Below are 22,826 nucleotides of genomic sequence, written 5' to 3'. Positions count from 1 at the left end.
GGCGCCGGTTCTAATCCCGGCAGCTCTACTTCCCATCCAGCTCCCTGCTTGTGGCCTGGGAAAGCAGTTGAGGACGGCCCAATGCATTGGGACCCTGCACCCGTGTGGGAGACCCGGAAGAGGTTCCTGGTTCCCGGCTTCGGATCGGTGCGCACCGGCCCGTTGCGGCTCACTTGGGGAGTGAATCATCGGACGGAAGATCTTCCTCTCTGTCTCTCCTCCTCTGTGTATATCTGGCTGTAATAAAATGAATAAATCTTTTAAATAAATAAATCCTAAAATGATAAGAGCCAAATGTCCTGCAATCAGAAGTATCAGTCATCCTTAGGCAATCACCTGTGACAGTCTCAGGCACCAGTCCCTAACCCTAACCCCCAGGTGCGGCTCTGTCTTCTTCCACTGCCCCCTTCCTCCTTGTCTTCCCACCACCTCCATCCTCGTGCCTGCCCCGCTGGAATAAACCTTCTAGAGTACAAAAAAAAAGTAATGTCTGAATTTCTAGGGGCTAGTGTAACAGTTACAGGTTTGCAGAGGTATTTGTGATCCAGGGGAAGCTGAGTCAACTAGGTGTGCATGAAGCTGCATCTGTGTAGTACAAGTGGGGAAAAAGAGGCCAGTTGTCTTCTGTGAAAGTGTACTGGGAAGTGTGTTACGAAGCTCAGCACAGGCCTACAACATCTGAGTCACCACTAAGACAATCCAAACTTAAGGCTTCAGTCCTTTCAAAGTTCCCCTAGTCCCACAGTGCCCACAGACCCCTGCTGCAAGCAGGAATATGTGGTTAGTCTGTTCACTCTCCCTGTATCGCCTCTAACTGACCGTGGAGCTAACAAAGAGTGAAGGGACATGGAGCAGCTTTCTAGTAATAGTGAGGCTGCTGTCTTTTCACTGGTCCCTGTTAAATGTAGTAGTGTGAAGGTGGAGCCCTCAATAGCAGATGACCCTGGCAGGCCTTCCTGAAACTTGACCACAGCTTTTACCAGCCACCTGATGGTCAGAAATGTTCTGAAGTGGACATGCAAAGCTGGTTCCCACCAAGTCATCACCCCCAATCACCTCATCTTTTCATGTTCCTACTTTTGGAGAGAGGACTGCTATCAGAATCCATATTCTTGTCTATCATAAAGTGCTGCAGATTCAAAGGAAGGGGTCTGGGCCCTCTTTGCTCCAACAAAGTCTGTTCTGATGCCCCTCCCTTAAGGTTCCAACATGGTAGCCTAGCAGCTAGTCCTCGACTTGAATGTGCCAGGTTCCAGTATGGGCATCAGTTTTAATCCTGGCAGCCCCACTTCCCATCCAGCTCCCTGCCTGTGGCCTGGGAAAGCATATGAGGATGGCCCAAAACCTTGGGACCCTGCATCTGCGTGGGAGACCTGGAAGAGACTCCTGGTATCAGAATGGCGTAGCTCTGACCATTGCAGCCACTTGGGTAGACGAAAGATCTTTCTCTCTGTCTCTCCTCTTCTCTGTATATCTGACTTTCCAATAAAAATCTTCAAAAAAAAGATAAAGTTCCAACACCTTTGAGGCTAGCCCTGTGGCATTAGGAGGTAAAACCACTGCCTGTGACACTGGCATCTTATACAGGTGCCAATTTAAATCCCGGCTGTACTTCCAATTCAGCTCCCTGTTTATGAGCCTGGGAAATTGGCATAGGATGATGGCACAAATCTTTGGGCCCTTGCACCCATGTGGGACATTCACATGGGCCCAGCCCCTGCTGTTGTGATCATATCAGTGAACCAGTATATGAAAGAACTGTGTGTCTCTTCCTCTTTGGAATTCTGTCATTCAAATAAATGAGTTCAACTCTCACAGGCTTCAGCAGAGGGTACTCCTGATTTTCCCTCCCTTGTGGGAAGTCATGAAGAGGAGTTAACTGCTTCCCCAACATAGCAGTTGTCCTAAAGGGAGTTTGACAGCCCTACTCAGGTGGTCTTCATGTGGGGGGCATCCCACGGTTCCTTCTGGGGCAGCAATTTTCAAGTGCAGCACGGAGGTGCCTTGCTTTAACAGATTTTGGCCCCCTGGATTGAGTAACCTACCCTCACTATCAAAATCATCTGGCTCAATTTCTGACTACCTGGAGGGGTGCATAGTCCAGGCAAAGAGTTAATGCATCCTGCTCTTACTCCACAGACGGTCCCTCACTCGGCTTTTCAACTTCTCCCTTCTGCCCTGCAGCACCTGTTACTGGCAGGGGCACAGGAGGAGCAGATGGAAAGGCATGGCTATCGGCTGTTGTTCATTGGACTTAGGAATGCTATGGGCCTCAGGTAACAGGCTAATCGAGCTGTAAGGGATGCTCTGCTTACAAGGCAGCCAGCAGTGGTTTCCTCATCAATATCAGGGACTCAAACTTGTGTCCTTCTGTGATAGCGCTGAGTAATGGCTCTGCTCAGGCTGTCTAAGGCCTAAGCCCTGTATCAGTGAACCTTCACCTTGACCTTGATGACCCATTAGTCACCTTAGGTGATTAAGGCCAAGACCTCAACATGGGAAGAACATTAAGGTACCCCAGGGAGGGCGACATGAGTCCTTCAAAGTGGAGCACCTGGGAGATGGCCCCAGGACAGCCCTGCTCTGGCTGAGTTTGCACATGAAGGAAGGGTCCTGAGGCAAGGAAAGTGACTTCAAACAGTTGAAAAGGGCCAGATCACATCCACCCTGTAGTCGCCAAAGGCCACCTGACCTGTACTCAGTCCCATGGAAGGGATGGGGTAGAAGGCAGAGGAACCTCTTGGCCACTCCTGCTGCTAAGGGCAAAAAGTCCCTTCCCAGAAATGTGGAGCAGGTTTTGTCTGAGAATTGGTCTAAAAAGTACAAAGGATTCGGCCAGGCATAATGACTCACTGGCTAAATCCTCACCTTGTACACACCAGGATCCCATATCAGCGCTGCTTGGTGTCCTGGCTGCTCAACTTCCCTTCCAGCTCCCTGTTGGAAAAGCAGTAGAGGATGGCCCAAAGCCTTGGGACCCTGCACCCATGTGGGAGACTCACAAGAAGCTCTGGGCTCCTGGCTTCAGACCAGTTCAGCTTCAGACATTGTGGTCACTTGGGGAGCGAACCAGCAGATGGAAGATCTTTGTCTCCTTCTCTCAGTGAAATCTGCCTTTCCAATAAAAATAAATCTTAAAAAAAAATTACAAAGCATTCACTGTGTTCTGAGTAAACTAATGGAATACAGATAAAGCCAATTTTCCAGACAATTGAAACAATACCTTTTTTAGAATGTATTGAGGCTAAGAGATGTGCTTCAATTGTCTGGAAAATTTGCTTCTATGGAAGAGATACATATTTTTAAATAACACAGGTCATTTCTACTTAATATTTCTGGCTTAAAGAGTTCCCTTTTTTCAGAGTCAAAGGGGAAACAAAAATGGAGCCAAAGAGCAATTGAAGTGATTTATGCATGATTTCTAAAATGCAACGTGTTCATACAGAAGTGAGAAGTCAAAGAAAGCATGCTTTTACAGTCGTGTGCAACTTTAGAATGTAATAACTCTGGAGGAAGACATAGTGAAAACAGTCCCTGACACCTGCCAAGGGAGTTCGTGGCATGGCATCCAGTCTGGTGGTCTCGGTTGAGATATGACAGCCATATTTCACAGTGCCTGGCAGGCTCTCCCTTGCTCCCTGTGCTGATAATGGTTTTCCATTGCTTGCTAAGATGTGGCAGATTCCCTGCTTACAATGCTGGCCCTGCCATGAGCTAAGAGCTATTTCTGCAGACACTACCTCCAAACGTGACCAGTGCAGCTGCCGCCGGAGACAGTGTCCACATCCGTCCCTTTGTCTCCACTGGGGAATGCGACAGCACAGCTAATCCTGACAGTAGGCGCTCAGTCTCAGAAGGTTGTGGGGAAACAGAGTGCTGTTAATTCCAGGTATGCCTTGAAAAGCAGGGTAGGGAGGCATGTTCTTAGGGGGCTGGAGCCTGGATTCACCCTAAGGAAAACCTGGGGGAGTTTTCATTAGCTGTATGGCATGGGCCAGTAGCATACAGTCTCTGAGCCTGCAAGATTCCTGCGAAGAACAGAGTCCCCTCTCCAGGCTGCAGGCAGAGTGGGTCCCCAATGGCTGTGAACAGAATGAGAAGTAGGCGCCGACGGGATGGAGGCAGACTGCAACAGCATCAGGTGTGGTTGGCCTGGGCTGGCGAAAGAGCTACAAGGACGCTCACTCAGCAGGCTGACGTTGGTGAAGCAAGGCAATGCAAACCCAGCTCGGGCAGCTGCTGCCTTGTCCCCGATCCCTGCCTTGGGATTTGGCACCAGCACTTCCCTTTAAACAGGAACCCTGAGGGCCAGTGTGGACCAAATGCATGGTGCATTGCATTTGGTCATGCTACAGGCAGGGAATGGGGAGGGAAAGCCCACACCTAGGGAACACACCTGGCGAAATAAATTAGCGATTTCTGTGGCACGTGGACATGGATGGTCCGCACCTAAATCTCTCCTCCACCCAGCAACTCGGCCACAGGCTCCTGGAGCACCATCTCCCCAGTCAGGCTCCTCTCCAGGTCCTCCAGCTCCTGTTGCACCCCCTCCATGAAGCCGCCGTCCTCATATTCATCGCTGAGTACCGCCTTGGGTGGCAGGCTCTCCCTGGTGTGTTCCTGGCTCCCACCGAAAGCTGGCTTGCACACATACACCAGGCTGTGGCTGTGGATGGATGGATTATGGCTCAGCCAAGGATCAGGTCTCCCTCATAGGGACACAGCAGCGCCCCTGCCTGCCCTGGAGATATTACCTGCTATGTCCCATCAATAGGCATCTCCTGCTGTCAACTTCTCACCCTACACAGGCAGCTGAAGGGGTCACTGGGTAGGCTCCTCCAGCAGCTGCCCTTCCTGCTGCCTCTTCCTGGGACTGATGCTCTAGGGTGGACATCCCAGAAACTCACAACCTCCTGTCCAGTGAGTACCAGTGGGGCACAGCCTAACACTTACTGCTGCATACAGGGGAGCCCCAAACCTCTATGGACTGGGAGAGGCCTCTGGCTAGCTGCACTGAATTCTTCCAGGACAGGAAGCTAGGCAGAAGCTGGTGGTATCAGCCAAGATGTGGGGGTCCTCGGCCATCTCTGGCAGTGGAGGCTACACAGTCTCCTCCCTACTGCTCTGCCGGTGCCTTCTCTGACTGTTGTGTTGTCATGGGCCCAGGATCCCCTTGTCCCTGGGTGCCCCCTCACTAAGAAATCTCCCCCTCCCTCACTGCCAGGGTGAGCCCCAAATCCGGACCCCATGAATGTAGACCTTCCTGCCCCTGGAGCCCCCTGAGAACTTCTGAAATCCAACCTACCCAAAACTTAACCCACATCTCTCATTTCAGACCAAACCCGCTCCTGCATCCCCCTCACCCACTGTTGGCCCTCGGACACAGAGGACAGGGCACCCTCACCTGTGGGGCTGGCAGACGAGGCCGCTGGCACATGGGCACCGGTCCAAGGCTCCGTCAGGCTCCAGCTCCCACGTGATGAGGTCCAGAAGCCGGCTGGCAGGGTCATGGCAAAGCTCACCCTCCATAGGCAGGGGTGTGCACACAGGGAACAGCAGGCCTAGAACCATCCAGAATCAGCAAGGGCAAAGGGGGTGCAGCCTCCTGCCTTCCAGCCACCACCCCACAGTAGGGGTTAGAAACAGGACTGATGGCATGGGGTCAAGGAGGGAACCACCCAGGAGGACTACCCAGAAGAGGCTGGCTGTGCTGAACTTGGAGGGACAAAGTCATTCGCAGCCAGAGGACAGCACCAGCCTGGGGTGGGTCCCAATGAGGAAAGTTGGGCCAGTGAGATAGCCAAGTGGGGGAGGCATGGAGGGGAAGGAGGAACAGTGAGTTGGAGCTATATGAAGCCACATGAGTCAGACTTAAGACAGGAGATAGCAAGAAGGCCTGTGGGCCTCAGCAGGCCCTGGGAAGGCCTGCTAGGGTGAGGCATTCCCGGAGGCCAGCAACCCTGAGACTGGGCAGGCAATGGTGGGGCAGAGCTGGGGCAGGAGGAGGGATGTGTAAGGCTGGGTACTGACACCCAGGACAAAGGGCTGACACCCTGGAGAACGAGGGCGGTAGGAGAGAGGAGGAGCTGCTGGAAGCCCAGCCATCCCCTCCTGGGTGCTCCTGTTACCCCAGCATCCCTCAGCCAGGGGGCCTGAACTCTTCCAGGCACCAACAGGGCACATCACAGAACGTCTTCCACCACAGGCAGATGTGCTGGGGCTCGGACTCCGCGTTCAGGAGTGGGCCCCGAGAGGTGTGCTTGGCACTGACTGGGGACAGGGCTTCCCCAGCATCCTGGCAGGCTACCCACCCACCTTTCTGGAAGGCACAGCACAGGCCAGACTGGCAGTCCCTCTGGTTGTCACAGATGGTGCCATTGCTGCCTCTGTCGGCTGCTTGGGCGCAGTGACCCCAGACGCACAGCTGGTCTCCACAGCACTCACTGTTTCGGGTGCAGAGCTGCACAGAACAAGGCCGGTGGAGGGAGGGAGGAAGGAGAGGGGTCATGCTGTGTCCATTTCCGTCCTCCCCCTGACCTCTCTCATCAGGCACATGGATGAACAGCTAGGAGCTAGGCACCTACTGCCCTGCAGGTGGTACTTGCTTGCATCTACTAGGATGGAGGTCCCCAAGAAAGAGAGAGCAGTCGAGTCCTTCTCACTCTCTCCCTCCTCTAGCCTGCCTTCCATGAAGCTGACATGTGACCAGCGATCCCATACTGGCAGCTGCCCTGCCAGGCTAGTAGCTTCCTGATCAGCCACATTAGATATTCTCTTCCAGAAAGCCCAGGTGAGAACTCCTAGCACCCCCAGCCATCCCCCTAGGGTCTCCTGAACCCTGGTGCTGCAGCCCCAGAGGCCCTTAGGGCACCCTCACCATCTCCTGCTCCCGGCATGGCTGGCAGGTGTACTGGAAGCTAGCAAACTGGCAGTACCGAGTGGGCCCACAGTCCTCATCAATGATGCACTCCTGGGAAAGGAAAGACAATGAAACAGAGAAGTGGGTCCATGGGGGTAAAAGTCGGGGTGAGCCGCAGGCCGCCTCCCCCTCACCCATTCTCATACCTCTGGATAACCAGAAGATGTCTGTCTGTAGTCAGGAGCTTTGCCCCACACTGCTTTCGGCTGGCTCCATCCCAGCCTCTCCTGAGGAGTCCCCTGCACTTCCCACACCTCACCCTGAGCCTGCAGGGTCTCCTGCCCCATCTATTCAGCTTCAGTTCTGGGCAGCCTTCCCTACCCTGCATACCCATGAGTGGAGAGGGGAGCACATGTGTGGAGTTAACACTAAGGCCCTGTGTGACTGTCTAGGAAAGGGTCTGAGGCCAGGCCCAGCAGCAAGGAGGGGAGAGGGGCAGAGGCCAGGCCTACTGCCCAGAGACTAAGGCAGCTGTGCCAGCAGGGACAAAAGGAAGCCCACGTGATGACGCCCATGCTTTCTGGTGAACATGTCACCATCAAATACCAGGATCTATAAACTTGGGGCTTTAGAAAAGACAAAGTTTAAGAATAATTGAAATGCACTGCAGCCCTTATGGTATTTTCCCAAAAAATGTCAAAGGAGATCCCATCACCTAACACGCTAAGAAATGACCTAAAAGTGCTCCCTGGGGCCAGCGGCTGCACCAGTCTGCCTCCTGTGGCTCTACCTGTAGCTCAGCAAGAATAGCCCTCCGTACTTTGATTCCTGACTTACCCAGCACCCCTCAGCTGTCCGGAATGCGGCGTTAACTGTGTTACAGGCAAACAAGCTCTGGCTCCAAGCGGAGTGCAAGGTAGCCCAGGTAAAGGAGCTAAGCTGGGACAGGACATCAGTCTGCTGGACCCCAGGGCCTCCTCCTGGCCAGAGAAATCCAGGAGGCTGTAAGGTGCATCTATCCCCCAGTATTCCTGGGGATCACTCTCAGGATGTCCACAGACACCAAGTCCCTCATAAATGGGGCATAGCATGTGTATATCACCTATGCTCAGCTGCCTATATAGTAATGATCTCTAGATTGCTTGTAATAACTACCACTATGTGAAAAGCAACACAATTGTGCTGTGTTGTTTAAGGAATAGCAGGGAGCAGCAGAAACCTGTACAGTTCAGTAAAAGTGCCATTTTTCTTGGAATATTTCCCATCCCGGATGATTGGATCCTGAGGATGCCAAAGGTAGCTTCTCGTCTCCATGCAGACACAGAGTCACTCTGCAGTGCAGCCAGAAGCTTCCTGGCATGTCATCCAAAACAAACAGCAAGACACTAGAGCAGGAGGGCTGATGTTTGGGAGATGGGAGAGGTTGAAAGGCTTGGAGTCGCCTTGGTCTGGGGCACAAGGGATGCAAGACAGAGTTTCTCACTAAAGAACTCACTAAGGACTGGCAGCCTGAGGAGGCTGTGTGCAGCCTCAGGGCTAAGATGCTGGCTGGAACACCAGTCCCCCATCGGAGCTCCTGGGGTCAAGTCTCAGCTCCTGGTTCCAGCTTCCTATTAATGTCCACCCCAGGAGGCTGCAGTGATGGCCCTGATGGAATTCCCAGCTCCTGGCTTTGGCCTGGCCCAGTGCATGCTGCTTGGGGCATCTGGGGAGTTGAACCAGCAGTCTGAAGCTCACTCTCTCTCTGTTTCTCCAATAGGTTTTGGTTTTTGTTTTGTTTTTCAGAAAGGTAACCCAGTAGAAATTATTTTGCCTCTTTACATAGAAAGGCAATTTACCCATAGTTGAAAAACTTTACTAAAAGAGAACACTATCTTTAAACTTTGAATGGAACAAAAGAATACAAATGGCTATTACTTCCCTGGCAGGTAAAACAATGCTCCACCTCAATACATCCACATCTACTTGGCATCTGCAGGTATACTGGGTTATACAGCAAGAGGAAGTTCAGGTTGCCAACTGGCCCATCTGAAGACAGGGAGACTATCCTGAGTAATAGCATCATCTATCAGGGACCCAGAAGAATAGCCAGCATCAGAGATGCCACCTGCATGTCAAAAGCACTCGACTGGCCACTGCCAACCCTGAAGATAGAAGGGACCATGGAGTTCTAGGCTCCAGGCTTAAGCTGGGCCAGTCATGGTTACTGGAATTATTAGGGTAGTGAACCAGTGAACTGAAGTGTGGGGAGCGGGGTGCTGAAGCCGCTCCGGGATTGATAGGGGCTGTCACAAGATGGCGGCTGGCCCAGGGCCAGGAGGCGGAGCTGGTCTCACGAGCAGGTAAACAGGAAGTCACAGGGATAGGCTAATGCCCTCGCTGTGATTACTGGCCTATCACATAGCACCAAGTGGACCCACGGGGAGAAGTGATTGGTGGAGAACTATATAAAAGTAGCCAGTACAAGCTAGCAGGAGAGACAGAGACTGGGATGGACAGATGGACTGGGATGACGACGGACTGAGACGAAAAACGACAGACAGACTACGGCGGACGGAGAAATACGGGACGAGGGAGAAGAATGGACAGGAGGAAGGGTGCCGGAGAGAAAGTAGAAAAGAGGGATACAGACAGAAGCAGCAAAAGCAGGACAGAGAGACGGGGCCAAGAACGGAGAAATGCAGCCAAAAGTACAGGAAGAAATATGGGGAGAAGGGTGGCAGAAAGAGGGCTGGAGAAGCAGCAGAGGAAAGCTTAGACCAATGGGGATAGTGGAGCGGAGATAAGTATTTAAGCTCAGCCGCCTTTGGCAGTGAGGGGTTTGGTTGCGGTTCCGGCGTTTCCCGGACCTTCAGAGTATGCCTCGTCTTTTTAGTGTCGCTGCTGGCCGGTGACACTGAAGAATGATTTTTCTCGCTCTCACACTCTTCATTCTGTCCTTCAAATAAATAAAATATTTTTTAAATGCATCTTTTTTTCATAATGCCATGTGATTTTTAGACTAGGCTGTAGACTGTAGAGCTCAGGATTCATGGAATGATCTATTAGAAAAACTAGTTACAAAAGTCAGTATTGTGGCATAGTGGGTAAAACCATCGCCTCCTATGCCAGCATCCCATTTGGGCAATGGTTCTGGTCCTGGCTGCTCCACTTTCAATCCAGCTCCATGCTAAGGGCCTGGGAGGACGTCAGAAGATGGCCCAAGTGTTTGGGTGCCTGCACCAGGTGGGAGATCTGGATGAAGCTTTTAGCTCAAGGCTTATCCCTAGCCATTGTGATCATCTAGGGAGTGAACAAGTGGATAAAAGATTTCTCTCTCTCCCCCTGTAACTCTGCCTTCCAAATAAATATATCTTCAAAAAGAGTTATAATAATAATCATGCCGTTCAAAGATAACATTGGCATCTTAAGCCTTATACAATACTGAACATTCATTTCTGAGTTTGTATCAAATGCATAATGATTGGGACCAGTGCCACAGTACAGCAAGCTGGACCTACACCTGCAGTGCTGGCATCCCATATGAGTGCCAGTTTGAGTCCCAGCTGCTCCACTTCCAATCAAACTGCCTGCTGATGCACCTGGGAAAGCAGTGGGGGATGGTTTAAGCCCTTGGGCTCCTGCACCCACATGGGAGAACTGGATAAGGATCCTGGCTTCCAATTAGCCAAGTTCTACCTGTTGCAGCCCTCTAGGGAATGAATTAGTAAACGTAAGATATCTCTCCTTCTCTCCAACTCTGCCTTTCAAATAAAAATGAAGTAAAAAAAAAGTTTCAAAGCTTAATAATCTTGGGCCAGGCATGGTAGCCTAGTGACTAAAGACCTTGCCTTGCATGTGCTGGATCTCACATGGGTGCTGGTTCTAATCCCAGCTGCTCCATTTCCCACCCAGCTTCCTACTTGCAGCCTGAGAAAGCAGTCGAAGACGGCCCAAAGCCTTGGGACCCTGCACCCACATAGGAGAACCAGAAGAAGCTTCTGGCTCCTGGCTTCAGATCAGCTCAGCTCTGGCTGTTGAGGCCACTTGCAGAGTGAATCATCGGACGGAAGATCTTCCTCTCTGTCTCTCTTCCTCTCTGTATATCTGACTTTCCAATAAAAATAGAATAAATCTTTAAAAAAAGGAACTGCTTGCACAGTGACAATTTGACAATTCATCAGTAAGTAAACACAGCAAGTATGAGAAGCACATATGCCCAGTTTTGTGACTTGAAAGGAGCAGTGCATATGGGGCAAAGGGAAGGGGCCATCGTGGGCTCCCAACTGTGATGTGCTGAATGGATGAGACCACTTGGCTGCTACCACGGCAAACAAGGTACCAAAATGCCAACAGTGAGCAAGGAAGTGGACACCAAGGCCAACAAACCTCTTCAAGGGAGCTTCAGAAAGGTGGAGGGAAAAAGGGAAGAAAGGCACACTTCTATGAACTTTCTGAAGCCTTCTCACACACTCCATCTGTTTAACTCTGATTTTCCCAAACTATTTCATATTATAAGTCACTTCTTCCAGGTGGCTCAGTAAAGCAGCTAAGACCCCCTACAGCATTAGTCCCCACCCCAGAGATACTCTAACCCTTCCCTATCCCATTCACAGCTCCTGACCAGGAAAAGCACACATTCATCCTTGAGAATTGCTCACTGCCCTCCTGACTCCTGTGTACCATGGAGATCCCCTGCAAAGCCATGGGGAAGCTGTGCCTGCCCCCTAATCTCTTTGGTGTGGAACCTCCGACGGACTGAAGCACGCCGCCACCCCCAGTTTCCTCGGGTCTCCAAGAGCTTGGCTAAGTCTGTCTCTGGAGAAAGCTCCATGCCTGGGTTGTATGGGAGCCCACCAGGCTGCCCTATGGGCACGGGCACTATGGCTCTTAGCAGACTCTGGGAACATTTGTGAAGAATTATGTTCACCCACCAAAGCCTGGGACTCCCAGGCTCATAGATCTCCACCTCCTGGGCACGTGATCTTCGGCTGTTGCTGACTCAAAAGCAACTCAAAAGCAGGGTGAGGAAGAGGAGGGCAAAGCTCTGGAGCAGTGTGCTCTGTGAATGGTGGCCATGGCAACAAGCAGCTGCACTTGCCTCTTTCTTGTGCAATGCCTGACAGGGGCCAACTTGTCAGCACAAAGCAGATCTCCACCCACAAGGGGCCCAGCCTGGCATTGCCCCGGACAACTCTGCACCTCTGTCCCTGCCTGCACTCAGGAACTAGACATCCGGTACTGACTTGTCTACACCCCGAGGCTGTCAGAGAGGAAAGCGGTGGCCTGTGGGCCCAAAGGAGGGAGGGGGGCAAAGTGGCCTGTCCTTGCAGGAGGTCCAGGCTAGGTGTCCTCTGAGACACTCCCTCCCCCCTTTAGCAGTACGAAGCAGGTCCCATCTATCCAGGTGTTACAGGTGTGAGGCAAGGACGTGGGTGTGTTCTCAAAGACCCATGCTGTACCCTGCTCAGTGATCTCCCAGTCTTTTGCCGGTGCTCCAGGGCCGTGTGCATACTTGGGCCAACATGTGAAAGGAACCTCAGGGTGCAGCCAAGCCCGGGATGGCCCAGGAACAACAGGCCCAGGAGGGAGAAGGAAGGGGTACAGGGCATGCAGAAGCACCTCTTGGGACCCTGGCACTGGAGGGTGACTCCATTCTATGCCCAACCTTGATTGAAGACACAAATACAACATGAGAAAGGAAGTACCCACTGGTTGCCCCCAGTTCTCTCTCCTCCCCTCCATATCCTTCTCCTCCTGCTCTCCGCAGACGTGGAAACTGAGCTACTCAACTTGGTTGAATTGGAGTTGGAGGTCCAGGGCTCTTTCCACTTCCACCCCAGGAAATCAGTGTTTTCCTCCCTCTTCTGTGCCACTGCTCTCCTCCCCTCAGTCACAGCTTAGCTGGGCGCCCACCCTCAACCCATCTCCCCATCCCTGGCGGACAAAAAGCAAGAACTGACGCCAAGGCCAAAGGCCCTGGATGTCTGGACCTAAATGTCACTGTCTGGGTGACAAATGCCATTCTCATCTCTGGTCTAGCCACTCCCTATCTGTCTCTGCCTCCAGCTACCATCCTGACCAACAGCCCAGAAGCTGACATATGTCCAAAGCCATTCAGAGGGTGGCTGCTGGGTCGACCCTGAGAGGGAGCTATATTTAGAAGGCTCCAGGCTGACGAGGAGTGAGGCAGAGATTTGGCAGGGATGCTAGGCCTGGAAACTGCCCCAGGGTTTTTCAACATGAAAACAAAACACTGGAAAATGGCAAAGGGACTGTGCTGAACTTGATCTTACAGTTCAGCAGTCAGCAGAGGACAGTGGTTCCCAAAGAAGCAGGAGTCCGAAGCTGGGGGCAGGGCATTGGGAGGGGTCAGCGCAGGTGGTGGGCATGTTGCCCTTCACCCCCCAGGGAGCCTCTGCCGCTGTCCTTCCTGTCACTCTGACTGGGGCAATGTCTGTTCAAGTGAGGCTCAGAAAGGAGGCCACCCACGACGGATGCGGGCCTTCCAAGCTATCCTCTCCTACTCAGACCCAGGAGAGCCATTTGCACTCAGCACCCTGCCCACTGAGCAGGTGCAGGAGCTGATGCTGAGACAGCACCAACTGCTGGCTGGCCTGTACCTGCTTCAAGCCGTCAGTGGCTCTCTCCTGAGACAGGGTGACTTAAGAAAGCTCACAGCCTTACAGTTCTGGAGGCTGCAGATGTTCAAGACAGAAAGTCCAGCATGTTGAGGCATCATCTCTTAGAAGAAGGCGGAAGGGCAAGTAAGAGCGGGAGGAAAGGGAGCTGAGCTTGCCCCTTTTGAATGAACGTCATGAATGCAGCAGTGACAGCACTGGTTCATTCACAAGGGCAGAAGCTTCAGGACCTAACTGCCCAGGGAAGGTCCCATCTCCCAATACAGTGACAACCAAGCTGCTCCACAAGTCCAGGAAGGAACAAATATCCCAGCCCTTTACAGCCCCAGCTTATATGCACGGTGCTGGGCACTCAGCCATCACTTGCTAGAAATAGTTAGAGTAGAGGCACAGATGAATCACAGGCAAGGACATTGAGCCCCAAAGCCTAGTGTCATCCATGCAGGAAAAGACAGGATTAAACTGCAAGTCTCTCAGACCACCACATGCCCACTCGTTCCTCTAGATCCTATTGCCTTCAAGTGCCTGTTTCGGATTTGTGTGCCCCAGGTCCATTGTGAAGTCTTCGACCATGGGACCTCAGAATGGGGCCTCACAGGGAGACAGGGCCATCAAAGTTGCAATTGTAAAGCTGAAGTCACCCTCATACAGCCTGACCGCTGACCTTGCACAAGCAGGAGATCTGGACACCACCATACTGAGAGGAAAGATGATGGGAAGGGGCACAGGCAAAAGCTGGCTGGATTAGTCATCTGGGAACATTCGAGAATCAAGCTCATAGTTTAGAGGACAGGTGCGTTCAAGTTCAAGGTCAGGAAGTCTCCCTGGCTGGGCATGTGGCAGAGTGCACGGAGGGAAGCATGGACACCTGCTGAGCCAGGAAGCAGAGCATCACCCAGCAGAGGGTGCATAGGTGTGTCTGTGTCTCTGCTGACAGAGATGCCAGGCCAACAGCTTCCCCAAAACCCTACCCTAAACACCATAACTGAATTGTGTTTTCACTCTCTTAGTATCCTCAATTTAGGACACTGAGGTTTGAACATTTCACCCAAGAGCCAGCCACAACTTGCTCAAACCACAGTCGAGGCCAGAGCTCTGGAGCACCCTCCCCTCACAGTCTTCAGCAGGAGCCCAGCTGCCCTCACTTTGACCTCAGCCATCCAGGCCCAGAACTGCCAGAACTGATGTTCTGCGACTTGCCCAGTTTGGGGTGTCACAGCAGCACCAGCTAACACACACTCCCCATCCCCTAGCCAGCCAGCAACCCACATCCCTGCAGTATGGGATCCTGTGGGCACCCTTGGCCTCTGGTCCCTCAGCAGCTCCCTGCTGGGAGGCAGAGGGGCGAGGGGAAGCCCTGCTGCATTCTGCATTCTGTTGGTATGCAACCACAAAAATGGGGCTTCCTGACTGAGCCCAAATTCTAGGCCCTGGCACCTAGTTCCCAACACATTCTGGTCACTCAGATTAGCGTGGAAAAAACAGTCTATGGATGGCTATTTCTCCCAGCCTTGGGTGGAAGACTCTCCATGCTCCAGGACGACCAGATGGGGCCATCTGTGACACAGGCCAACACCCCATCCTTTCTCCCTTGGATTGGGAGGAAGATGTGACTCAGGGACCCTCACCCACAGAGAAGAGGAGACTGCAGGTGTAGAGGGACCAGAGTCTGGATTCCTCCAGGACTAAAGGCCTCCTGGGATGTGGGGTTTGCAGTGTAAAGGTCAGGAGAGGTAGGCCATGGCCTTCAGTTTCCCAGGGGTCCACAGACAAGCTGGGTGACCTTGGGCCTCCAAGGTGCTTGGTTTTCTGATCTGCAAAATGGGAGGCTTCATGGGGTCAGCAGACTGAAACCAGAGTATGTGCCTGGGGCACCATAGCCTTCAGCCCTAGGATAATATTCTCTCTCTTGGTGGGGCAAATAATGGCCACCAGGAGATGCCAGCAACTTCCTGAGCTGTGATCTGTGCTAAAGGATCTCTATAACTGAGTACCTTCTCTACTGAAGAGGCCCCAAATTCTGGGCTCCAGCAAGCTCTCCCCATTCACATGGGACAGCCTCCTGCTTCATCCCAGAGTTTCTGGTACTTGGTGAGAGGAGAGGGAGGGGGACAGATGCACAGAACCACAGGGGTCTTAGGGTTGAGTGACCTAGCATGCCCACAAGAAGCAAGGAAAAACAACACATCACCTCATCTCCTCCAAAACACCATCATATCTTCTGAAATGAGCAAGAAACCTCATTTTACAGTCAAGAAACTGAGGCAGTGAGCTAAAGTTGCTAAAATCAAGCATAAGTGGTAGGGCTGCATGTGATCCCCCACTCAGGCCTCCTCGGAGATGAGGGCAGGTCCGTGGGGACAGATGGGCAGAGCTTGGGGCCCAGGCTGGGGACTGGAGGTCACAGGGTGATTTGGCAGGGAGCCTAGGAGCTCCCAGGGAGGGAAGGCTGCAGGCTCTGCCCTGCTACGGGGTGACCACCAAGCTGGTCCCAGCCCAAGGCCATTGGAGAGTTAGGAGAGGTGTGCAGAGGCGGAGCAGGAGGATTTTTCCCATCGCTAGGTGTCTTTGGGGAATCTCAGAGCCAGGCAAACACAGAAGCCCGCAGAAGGCACATTTGTCTCCAGCACGGTAGGGCACCCTTCTGGATGCTGCACTGGAAACTTCAGGCAATTCAGGCCTGTGGGGGCTCCAAACCTCATCCCAGGCTCTGGCCAGTCTCATCTTGCAAACGCTGCCCCATGGAAAAATCCAGGCAGCAGCCAGGAGCTGATGGTAGCGATTATCGCCCTACAGTGCCAACGTCCGCAAAAGCCTGCGTCGTCCGGAGCTCTCCTACCAATCTTCCTTCCCCAAGCCACATGGTTCAGCAAAGAAGCAAATGCACCCCCTTGCCACCAGACCAGGGTGTGCAGAACAACTGGCTCCCCACCTCCCCGCCCTTCACTGGCTGGTTCATTCTGGAAACAAGCTTGGAGCTGTTGCTCCCCTCCCAACCTCCTCCACATCTCCCCATGCCTCTTGCTATAGATCCAGCCCTAGAGTCAGGGCTGCACCCGGAGTTGCCCTCTCCACCAGCTTCCCAGAGGGAGACCGGCATGCTCACACATCTTCAGCAATGGAGAGGGCGTTCCGGAAGAACGTCTGTTGCCTTGTTTTGTCCAGCTGCCAGGCCACAGAGTCAGTCCCACGCCCACAGGGCCTCAGTCACATTCTTTCAGTCTGAGTACTGTCTCCAGTTGGCATTTTTCATTCCAAAGGGAACTTCCTCACGTCTTCAAGTCATCTCTGATCATTCTGGGCTTAGAGAAAGCTGAGACAGCCCCCAGGCCCCATCCCAAAGACACACAGTAGGGGGAAACCTCCAGCCCTCACCTGTCCTTCCACAAACACACCTGGCTGCACAGGTGGCATCTCACCTGCACATCAGGAGGCTGATGGGCTCAGCCAGAGCATTGGTGATGTCACAACAGCACTTCTGTGTCACTCCACACAAGTCCCCTCCCCCTCCACCATGAGTCTTCCTGCTCTTCTTGGCCCGGAAGTGTCCCTCCAGGGTCTCAGGCTTCTCCAGCTTTCACTACCACTACCCCACGGTCACCCGACCAAACCACCTTTAGCCCCTGGGACCTGGACCCCAGATCCAGGGGGCATTCTGGTTGGGGTCCCAATCCTGGCTACCGGCAAGAACTGCTTCTCATCCCTGGCATTTGGGTCTCCCACACTAGTACAGTCTGTGTTTAATTTAGCAAGAGGGCTGCAAATGCCCAGGTTCAAGGGTCGTAACTCCTGGAGGATGCCCTACCTGAACGGTCTCCTCTCTATCTGGCATGCCCTGAGATCCAAAGCACAGGTGGCACTCCAAGCTCATCATGGCCAGTATCTGCCTGGCCTCCCAGAACCCAGACTCTGCCACTTGCCTCTGGAACTGCCTCAGGGGCAGTCTGCCCAATTCTCCCACCAGCAGCCAGTGCCCTCCCATGGGTTCAGTGAGGAGCCCAAGGGGTGGCCCCCAGCTGTGAGCCACTGTCTCTAAGTCAGTCCTAAGCAAAAGCCAACCTCTGCACCTTCCCTGGAATCCCCAGCCAACTCCTCACCCAGATGGTCACACAACTTAGTGCACAGTGATTGTTTCTAGGAGCAGGAAGTGAGGGAGGGAAGCTGAAAGGGCAACATACTCATCCCTCCAGCCATCTCATCATGACCTGGGGGCTGGGGGACACTACAGACTCACTCAATGAACCGAATGTGGAGCAAGTGACACTGCATGACTTTCAAGGTCAGGTCTCAACAGAGTAAGTTTCCATTTGGTTCCTGGCTTTATTGGTTGTCTGCCCTTTGAAGCAGGCCACCATGCTGGAAGGAATTCTAGGCTACACAGAGGGGCCAGCAGCACAAGCTGAGCTCTTGGGCCAACCCGAGCAGGAGCGGAAAGGAGCCTCCAGCAACTAGGTCTCCCCTGGCTTCCAGCTTGAGGCCTCACATGCAGTGGAGCGAGACAAACAGACCCCTGGTGCCCACCTAGTCTACATTCCAGTGCATGGAGTCATCCAGGGTTGTGTAGTCCCGGTGGTTAATTCACAGTACCAGCTTCAGGGCTGACAGAAAACAGAGGCTCCATGGATTTCAACTTGCCCTTGTTCCTGGCTTGCTGGTACCATCAAGCTTTGGCTGTGGCTGCCAGAGACCAGAGAGAGAACTGGGGTGGAGGAAGGCTCACCTCCCATGGGTTGGTCAAGCAAAAGCAATCTGTTATGACAGGGATGATGCCTGGTCACCTTACAGCTTGGCACCTGACACACGAACCTTCTCATCTCCACCTTGGACCCTTCCTGATCTCCTTGGACATACACAGCCACTGCTCATGGCTTCTCCAGGCTGGGCAGTGGGGAGATTGTTCTCCTAGGCTAGGCAATTCCCTTCTCTGTTCAAGCTCTCAGCTGAGCAAGCTGAGCAAGCTTTCCTGTGAATGAGATTTTTCCTCCGGTCTCCCTTGCTCTTCAGTCTTAGGGTGAGCTGCCAGATGGGCTGGCTGGTGTTCCAGGAAGACATCTCTCCACCCAACCCAGCCTGGACCTCCATATTGCTTTCTCTTTCTTTTTAAACTGCTTTGTGGGCATGAAGCCACCTGCAGGGGGTGACATCAGCATCTGAGCAATCATAGGTGCTCCTTGACCACAATGTGTCAGGTGGGAGGAACGACGCCCTCCTTCCCCACCACCACCGCCCCAGGAGTCACAGGAGGAGACACCATCAGAAGAGAAGGGTCTGGGGTGCCACACGGACTGAGTCAGCTCCAAGATCTGGGAGGTCTTGGCAGGAATGCTTCCATTGAGTTTCCACATGGCTACCACTTGGTGAGATGCATAGCTGTTCCCTCTGCTATCAGTACACAGCATGTCTCCAGTATCTTCCCCTGATCACCATTCCAGGACCAGTGGCGCATCCAGCAGCCTGGTGCCCATCTTCCTCCACAGCTTGCATTCCCAGCCTCCCTGTCTCATGTAGGTCTCAGCTGCTTTGGGGCCCCTGTGCTGGCACCCATTATGGAGGACAGTGACATCTGGGACTTTTTTAGTCCTCGGGCACAGGGCAGGATCATAACCATGGGGAAGCCCCAGCTATGTGTCTCTGCCTTCCTAAAGCTACTTCTGGAGAGCCCCAGTAACATTGCCTTTCCTTCCAACACTGCCTTCATGGAAAATAGTGCAGTCACATGCACAAATAGTGCAGTCAATCACAGGCATCTGGCACAGGCTGGAGTGGTTCACATGACTGGGTGAGGAATCCTTCACCCACTCAAGGGCAAATGCGGCTCAGCATGGGGGCATGATAGCTAGGAACAGCCAGGCCCAGGGACTGGGGACAAGCAGCCACATCTGCTTTCCAGAAGTGACAGAGTCCATAGGTGCTCAGCTCTCTGATCCTCATGTACGCCACTCCCTCCACCGTTGGGGACAGATGCGGCATATGCACGTTTGCTCAATTGCTCCCTGTGGGTCTTCTTACATGAATAAGAGAGCCAACTCCATCTACTTCAACCCCCAACAATGGTCTTTCCTCTGCCTTGGGAAGAAAGCAAGAAATGGGCCAGGTCCCCTCGGCCTCTCAGCATGTGCACATGCCACTTTCTCAGAGTGCTGCAGAAACTCAGTCCCTAGACCCAGGGCTCAGGGGAGCCACGAGTGAGGTTGACTGCATTACTTGTGCCACCCAGAGGCTAGGAGCCACAGCCTTTGGCAAGAGGACAGCTGCACCCTTCCCTAGGAAGGAGTGAGGTTCCGGGGGCTACAGCAGAGGTTTCCCGACACAGCTCCAGCTGTCATGCTGCATTTCAAGGCCTAGGCATTCTGGGAGAGGCTGATGGTAGCTGCCATCATCATGAGCTGATGGACTGTGTTAAGTGTCTGATATCCAGGATGGACCCCTGGCCTCCACCAACCCAGGGAGTAGAATTCTTTGCAACTATAGTTTCCTTCCATTTCTCTGAGTTCCATCACTTAGGTAGAAGATTGGCATTCCAGGGAGACCGAGGGTGGCTGGGGTAGGCGGGGAAGGAGGATCTGATTTGCAACAGGATGTTTTATCTGAGGAATGCAAAACATATTCATGAATGGGCCATTAGGAGGCCCCAGTGTGGACACCACTGGCCATCATCCTTTGGAAACAAGCAGTCTTAACACTTTCTGTGCCATGCAGCCCTTCCAGAACACAGCACTGAGTTGGATCAAGGAAAATGATGGTCCAATACCCAGCTATCAAGATATTTTGAGATACAGCATTTTACACAGTTCTTTGCTAACACACTGCAGAGTATGATCTACCAAGAAGACACGTAGAACAGGAAGAGAATGCAAAGACACTTGGGACAGCTCTCAGTTCAAAATCACAGAGGTAGGAATGTGCTCCACTGATTCAAAAGGTTAATGGGAGCAAGAACACATCCCCCTTTCTAGGTGGATGGAAAAGGAAGTGCTGATGTGTGTGCAAGGATGAGAGCCTCTGCATTGGGCCTCCAATTTCTCACTGTCTTTTAAACACACATCTCAGGGAATTCTTTCCATTCTTTAAAAAGAAAAACAGGAAGCAAGAAATGAAAATAAATAAATAGAAGCTGGAAGGAAATCTAAAGGAAGGCAACTCAGAGACAAGGCTGCTTGCCCCTCTGCAGGGAACACGTCTTTCCCTGACAGGGTCACTGACTAGGAGACAGCCAACCACCCCCAGGGCCTCGGAACCTCTCAGCAATGACTCTCCCTGCCTCCAACACTAGCACAAACTCCTTCCACAGGAAGGGCAGAAATGTGGCTTCTGGCATTTGTAAACCTTCCAAGTGGAAGTGCTGACGTTGCTGGGTTTGTGCAAAACCTCAACAGGCTCCAGTGGCGCAGACACAGATGTTCAGTCTGCTCAGAAATGACCGTGTCATGTCCTGCTTTGCTACGTGGGGTGGGGGCATGGAGAGGCCCTGATTCCAGGAGAAAGCCAAGTGCAGATGGTCTAGGGAAGGTGTCAGCACACCCATCCAGGCCTCCTACCCCCAGCACTCCAGAGCCACCCACCCTTAGAGTGACCCCAGCAGACCTGGTGGGCCCCTGGGAGGGTCCAGCACTCGCTGAGCCAGGGGCACGCTCTGGAGCTGTGAATAGAAGCTGCTGCCCCTCCATGATGGGCTGCCCACATCTGCTTCCTTGCTCACATCTCAGCGGCAAGCCTGACTCAGTCAAGCCGCAGCTTGCTCATCTGTGAAGTGGGGATGACAAACCCAGTGAGGTACAATCTAGGAAGATTAAGGGTGGTTTGTGGGTCTGTACAGGGCAGGGGCCGTCCGTGCATGCAAGGGCAGGATAGCCTTGTACACAATGAGGGACCCAGCTTCTGAGTAAGGCAGACACAGTACCCCATCCCAAGCCTCCTGGCTTGGGACCTCAGCTAGCAAGCGTGAGCTGCAGTGCCTTAGCTGTGTGCTGGGGCTGTCTCAACCCCTGTGTTAGGTGGCTTTGAGAGGAATGAGGAAAGACAGTTGATAGGACATGACCATCCACCACTTAGCACATCGGAGGCACTCTTTCTACTGGTCCCCGTGTCCCAGCAGCATGTGGAGGGGGGAAGCACAGCTGTCCTCTTGCCAAAGTTCCTGCTGGGGAAGGGGGTTTCACAGGCTTCCTCTAGAAAAACAGGGCCTTGAGAACGATGGAAAAAGAGGAAGGCTGCCAGGTGGGGAAACGTGTGTGTGGCAGGGCTGGGAAGGTTGGGGTCTGCTGCTACCTGCCCACCTTGGTCACCCCGGGACCTGCTCCCCTGGGCCTGGGAAGCAGCAGGCCTTCCTTCCTCCTTGGGCACCAAGTTCTTCTAGCTTGCCCTTCCCTGTTTCTTTTTTTCCTTCGTCTTCTCCAGGGAGGTCATGAAGAATGAGATGATGGAAACTTGAGGCTATTTTCCCTGTGGCTTCATTTTCCACATCTTATCGCTGATGTGTGGCAGTGGCCAATGTCTGCAGACATCCATGCCTTTCACCCATGTAAAATGCTCCTGCTATGGCTCAGCACCCGCCTTTGTGATGGCAGCAGGTGCAACACAGTCACCAGTGAGGATCACAGACAGCGCGTGAGAGTTCACGGTTCCCTAACCATCTTTCTCCTCCTCCAGTGCTCCCTCCCGTGACCCCCGCCCCCCAGGGCACCGCCATCCCTGGGAGGGGAAGATTTTCATACATGTCATACTTATGTCCTTTCGTGACTCTGGTGTTTCATTTTGGGGTCGGGGTGCAAGAGTGGGTATTATCAGAAACTTCAGGTTCTGCTTAGCTTTCCCAGTGCATTCTTGGGACACATATTAACGTGTCCACTCACACAGAGTGCCCCTCCTACATCAAAGGGACACGTGGGTGAGCAGATGAGGTTCTTGCCTTCTGTGGCTCAGTCTTATAGACAATTCTTTTGCTGTCATTTCATGAATTTTTTTTCCAGATTTTTTTTTTTTGGAAAGTCAGGTTTACAGAGAGAAGGAGAAACAGAGAGAAAGATCTTCCATTTACTGGTTCACTTCCCAAGTGGCCGTAATAGCCAGAACCCAGCCTATTTAAAGCCGGGAGGCAGGAGCCTCCTCTGGGTCTCCTACATAGGTATAAGGGCCCAACAACTTGGGCCGTCCTCAACTGCTTTCTCAGGCCATAAACAGGGAGCTGGATGGGAAGTAGATCCATATGGGATGCTGGTGCTTGCAAGCAGAGGATTAGCCAATTGAGTCATCATGGCAGACCTGTTATATGAATTTCTGATTTTTCTCACCAGTCTTCATCATTCTTCTCAGCATTTAGCAACTTATCTTGCCCATTACCAATCCTC

The 22,826-nt window shown here is 52.8% G+C and overlaps 1 protein-coding gene across 1 annotated transcript in view; it reads right to left on the bottom strand.

Moving 5' to 3' along the window:
* Positions 1–3,933: 3,933 nt before the first annotated feature.
* DKK3 (dickkopf WNT signaling pathway inhibitor 3) overlaps positions 3,934–22,826 on the bottom strand; it is a 36,824-nt gene continuing 17,931 nt past the window's right edge. Inside the window, exons 5-8 of the mRNA XM_004593838.2 lie at positions 6,878–6,970; positions 6,316–6,460; positions 5,405–5,561; positions 3,934–4,666 (exon numbers count right to left, since the gene is read on the bottom strand). Of these exons, the coding sequence (XP_004593895.2) occupies positions 4,450–4,666; positions 5,405–5,561; positions 6,316–6,460; positions 6,878–6,970 (612 nt within the window). The 3' untranslated portion in view covers positions 3,934–4,449. The remainder of the gene's footprint in view (positions 4,667–5,404; positions 5,562–6,315; positions 6,461–6,877; positions 6,971–22,826) is intronic.

The sequence above is a fragment of the Ochotona princeps genome, chromosome 4 (genome assembly GCF_030435755.1).
Source record: "Ochotona princeps isolate mOchPri1 chromosome 4, mOchPri1.hap1, whole genome shotgun sequence".
Taxonomy (NCBI): Eukaryota; Metazoa; Chordata; class Mammalia; order Lagomorpha; family Ochotonidae; genus Ochotona; species Ochotona princeps.
Note: the sequence above shows the minus strand (reverse complement) of the source record. Positions and strands in the feature narration are given on the sequence as shown.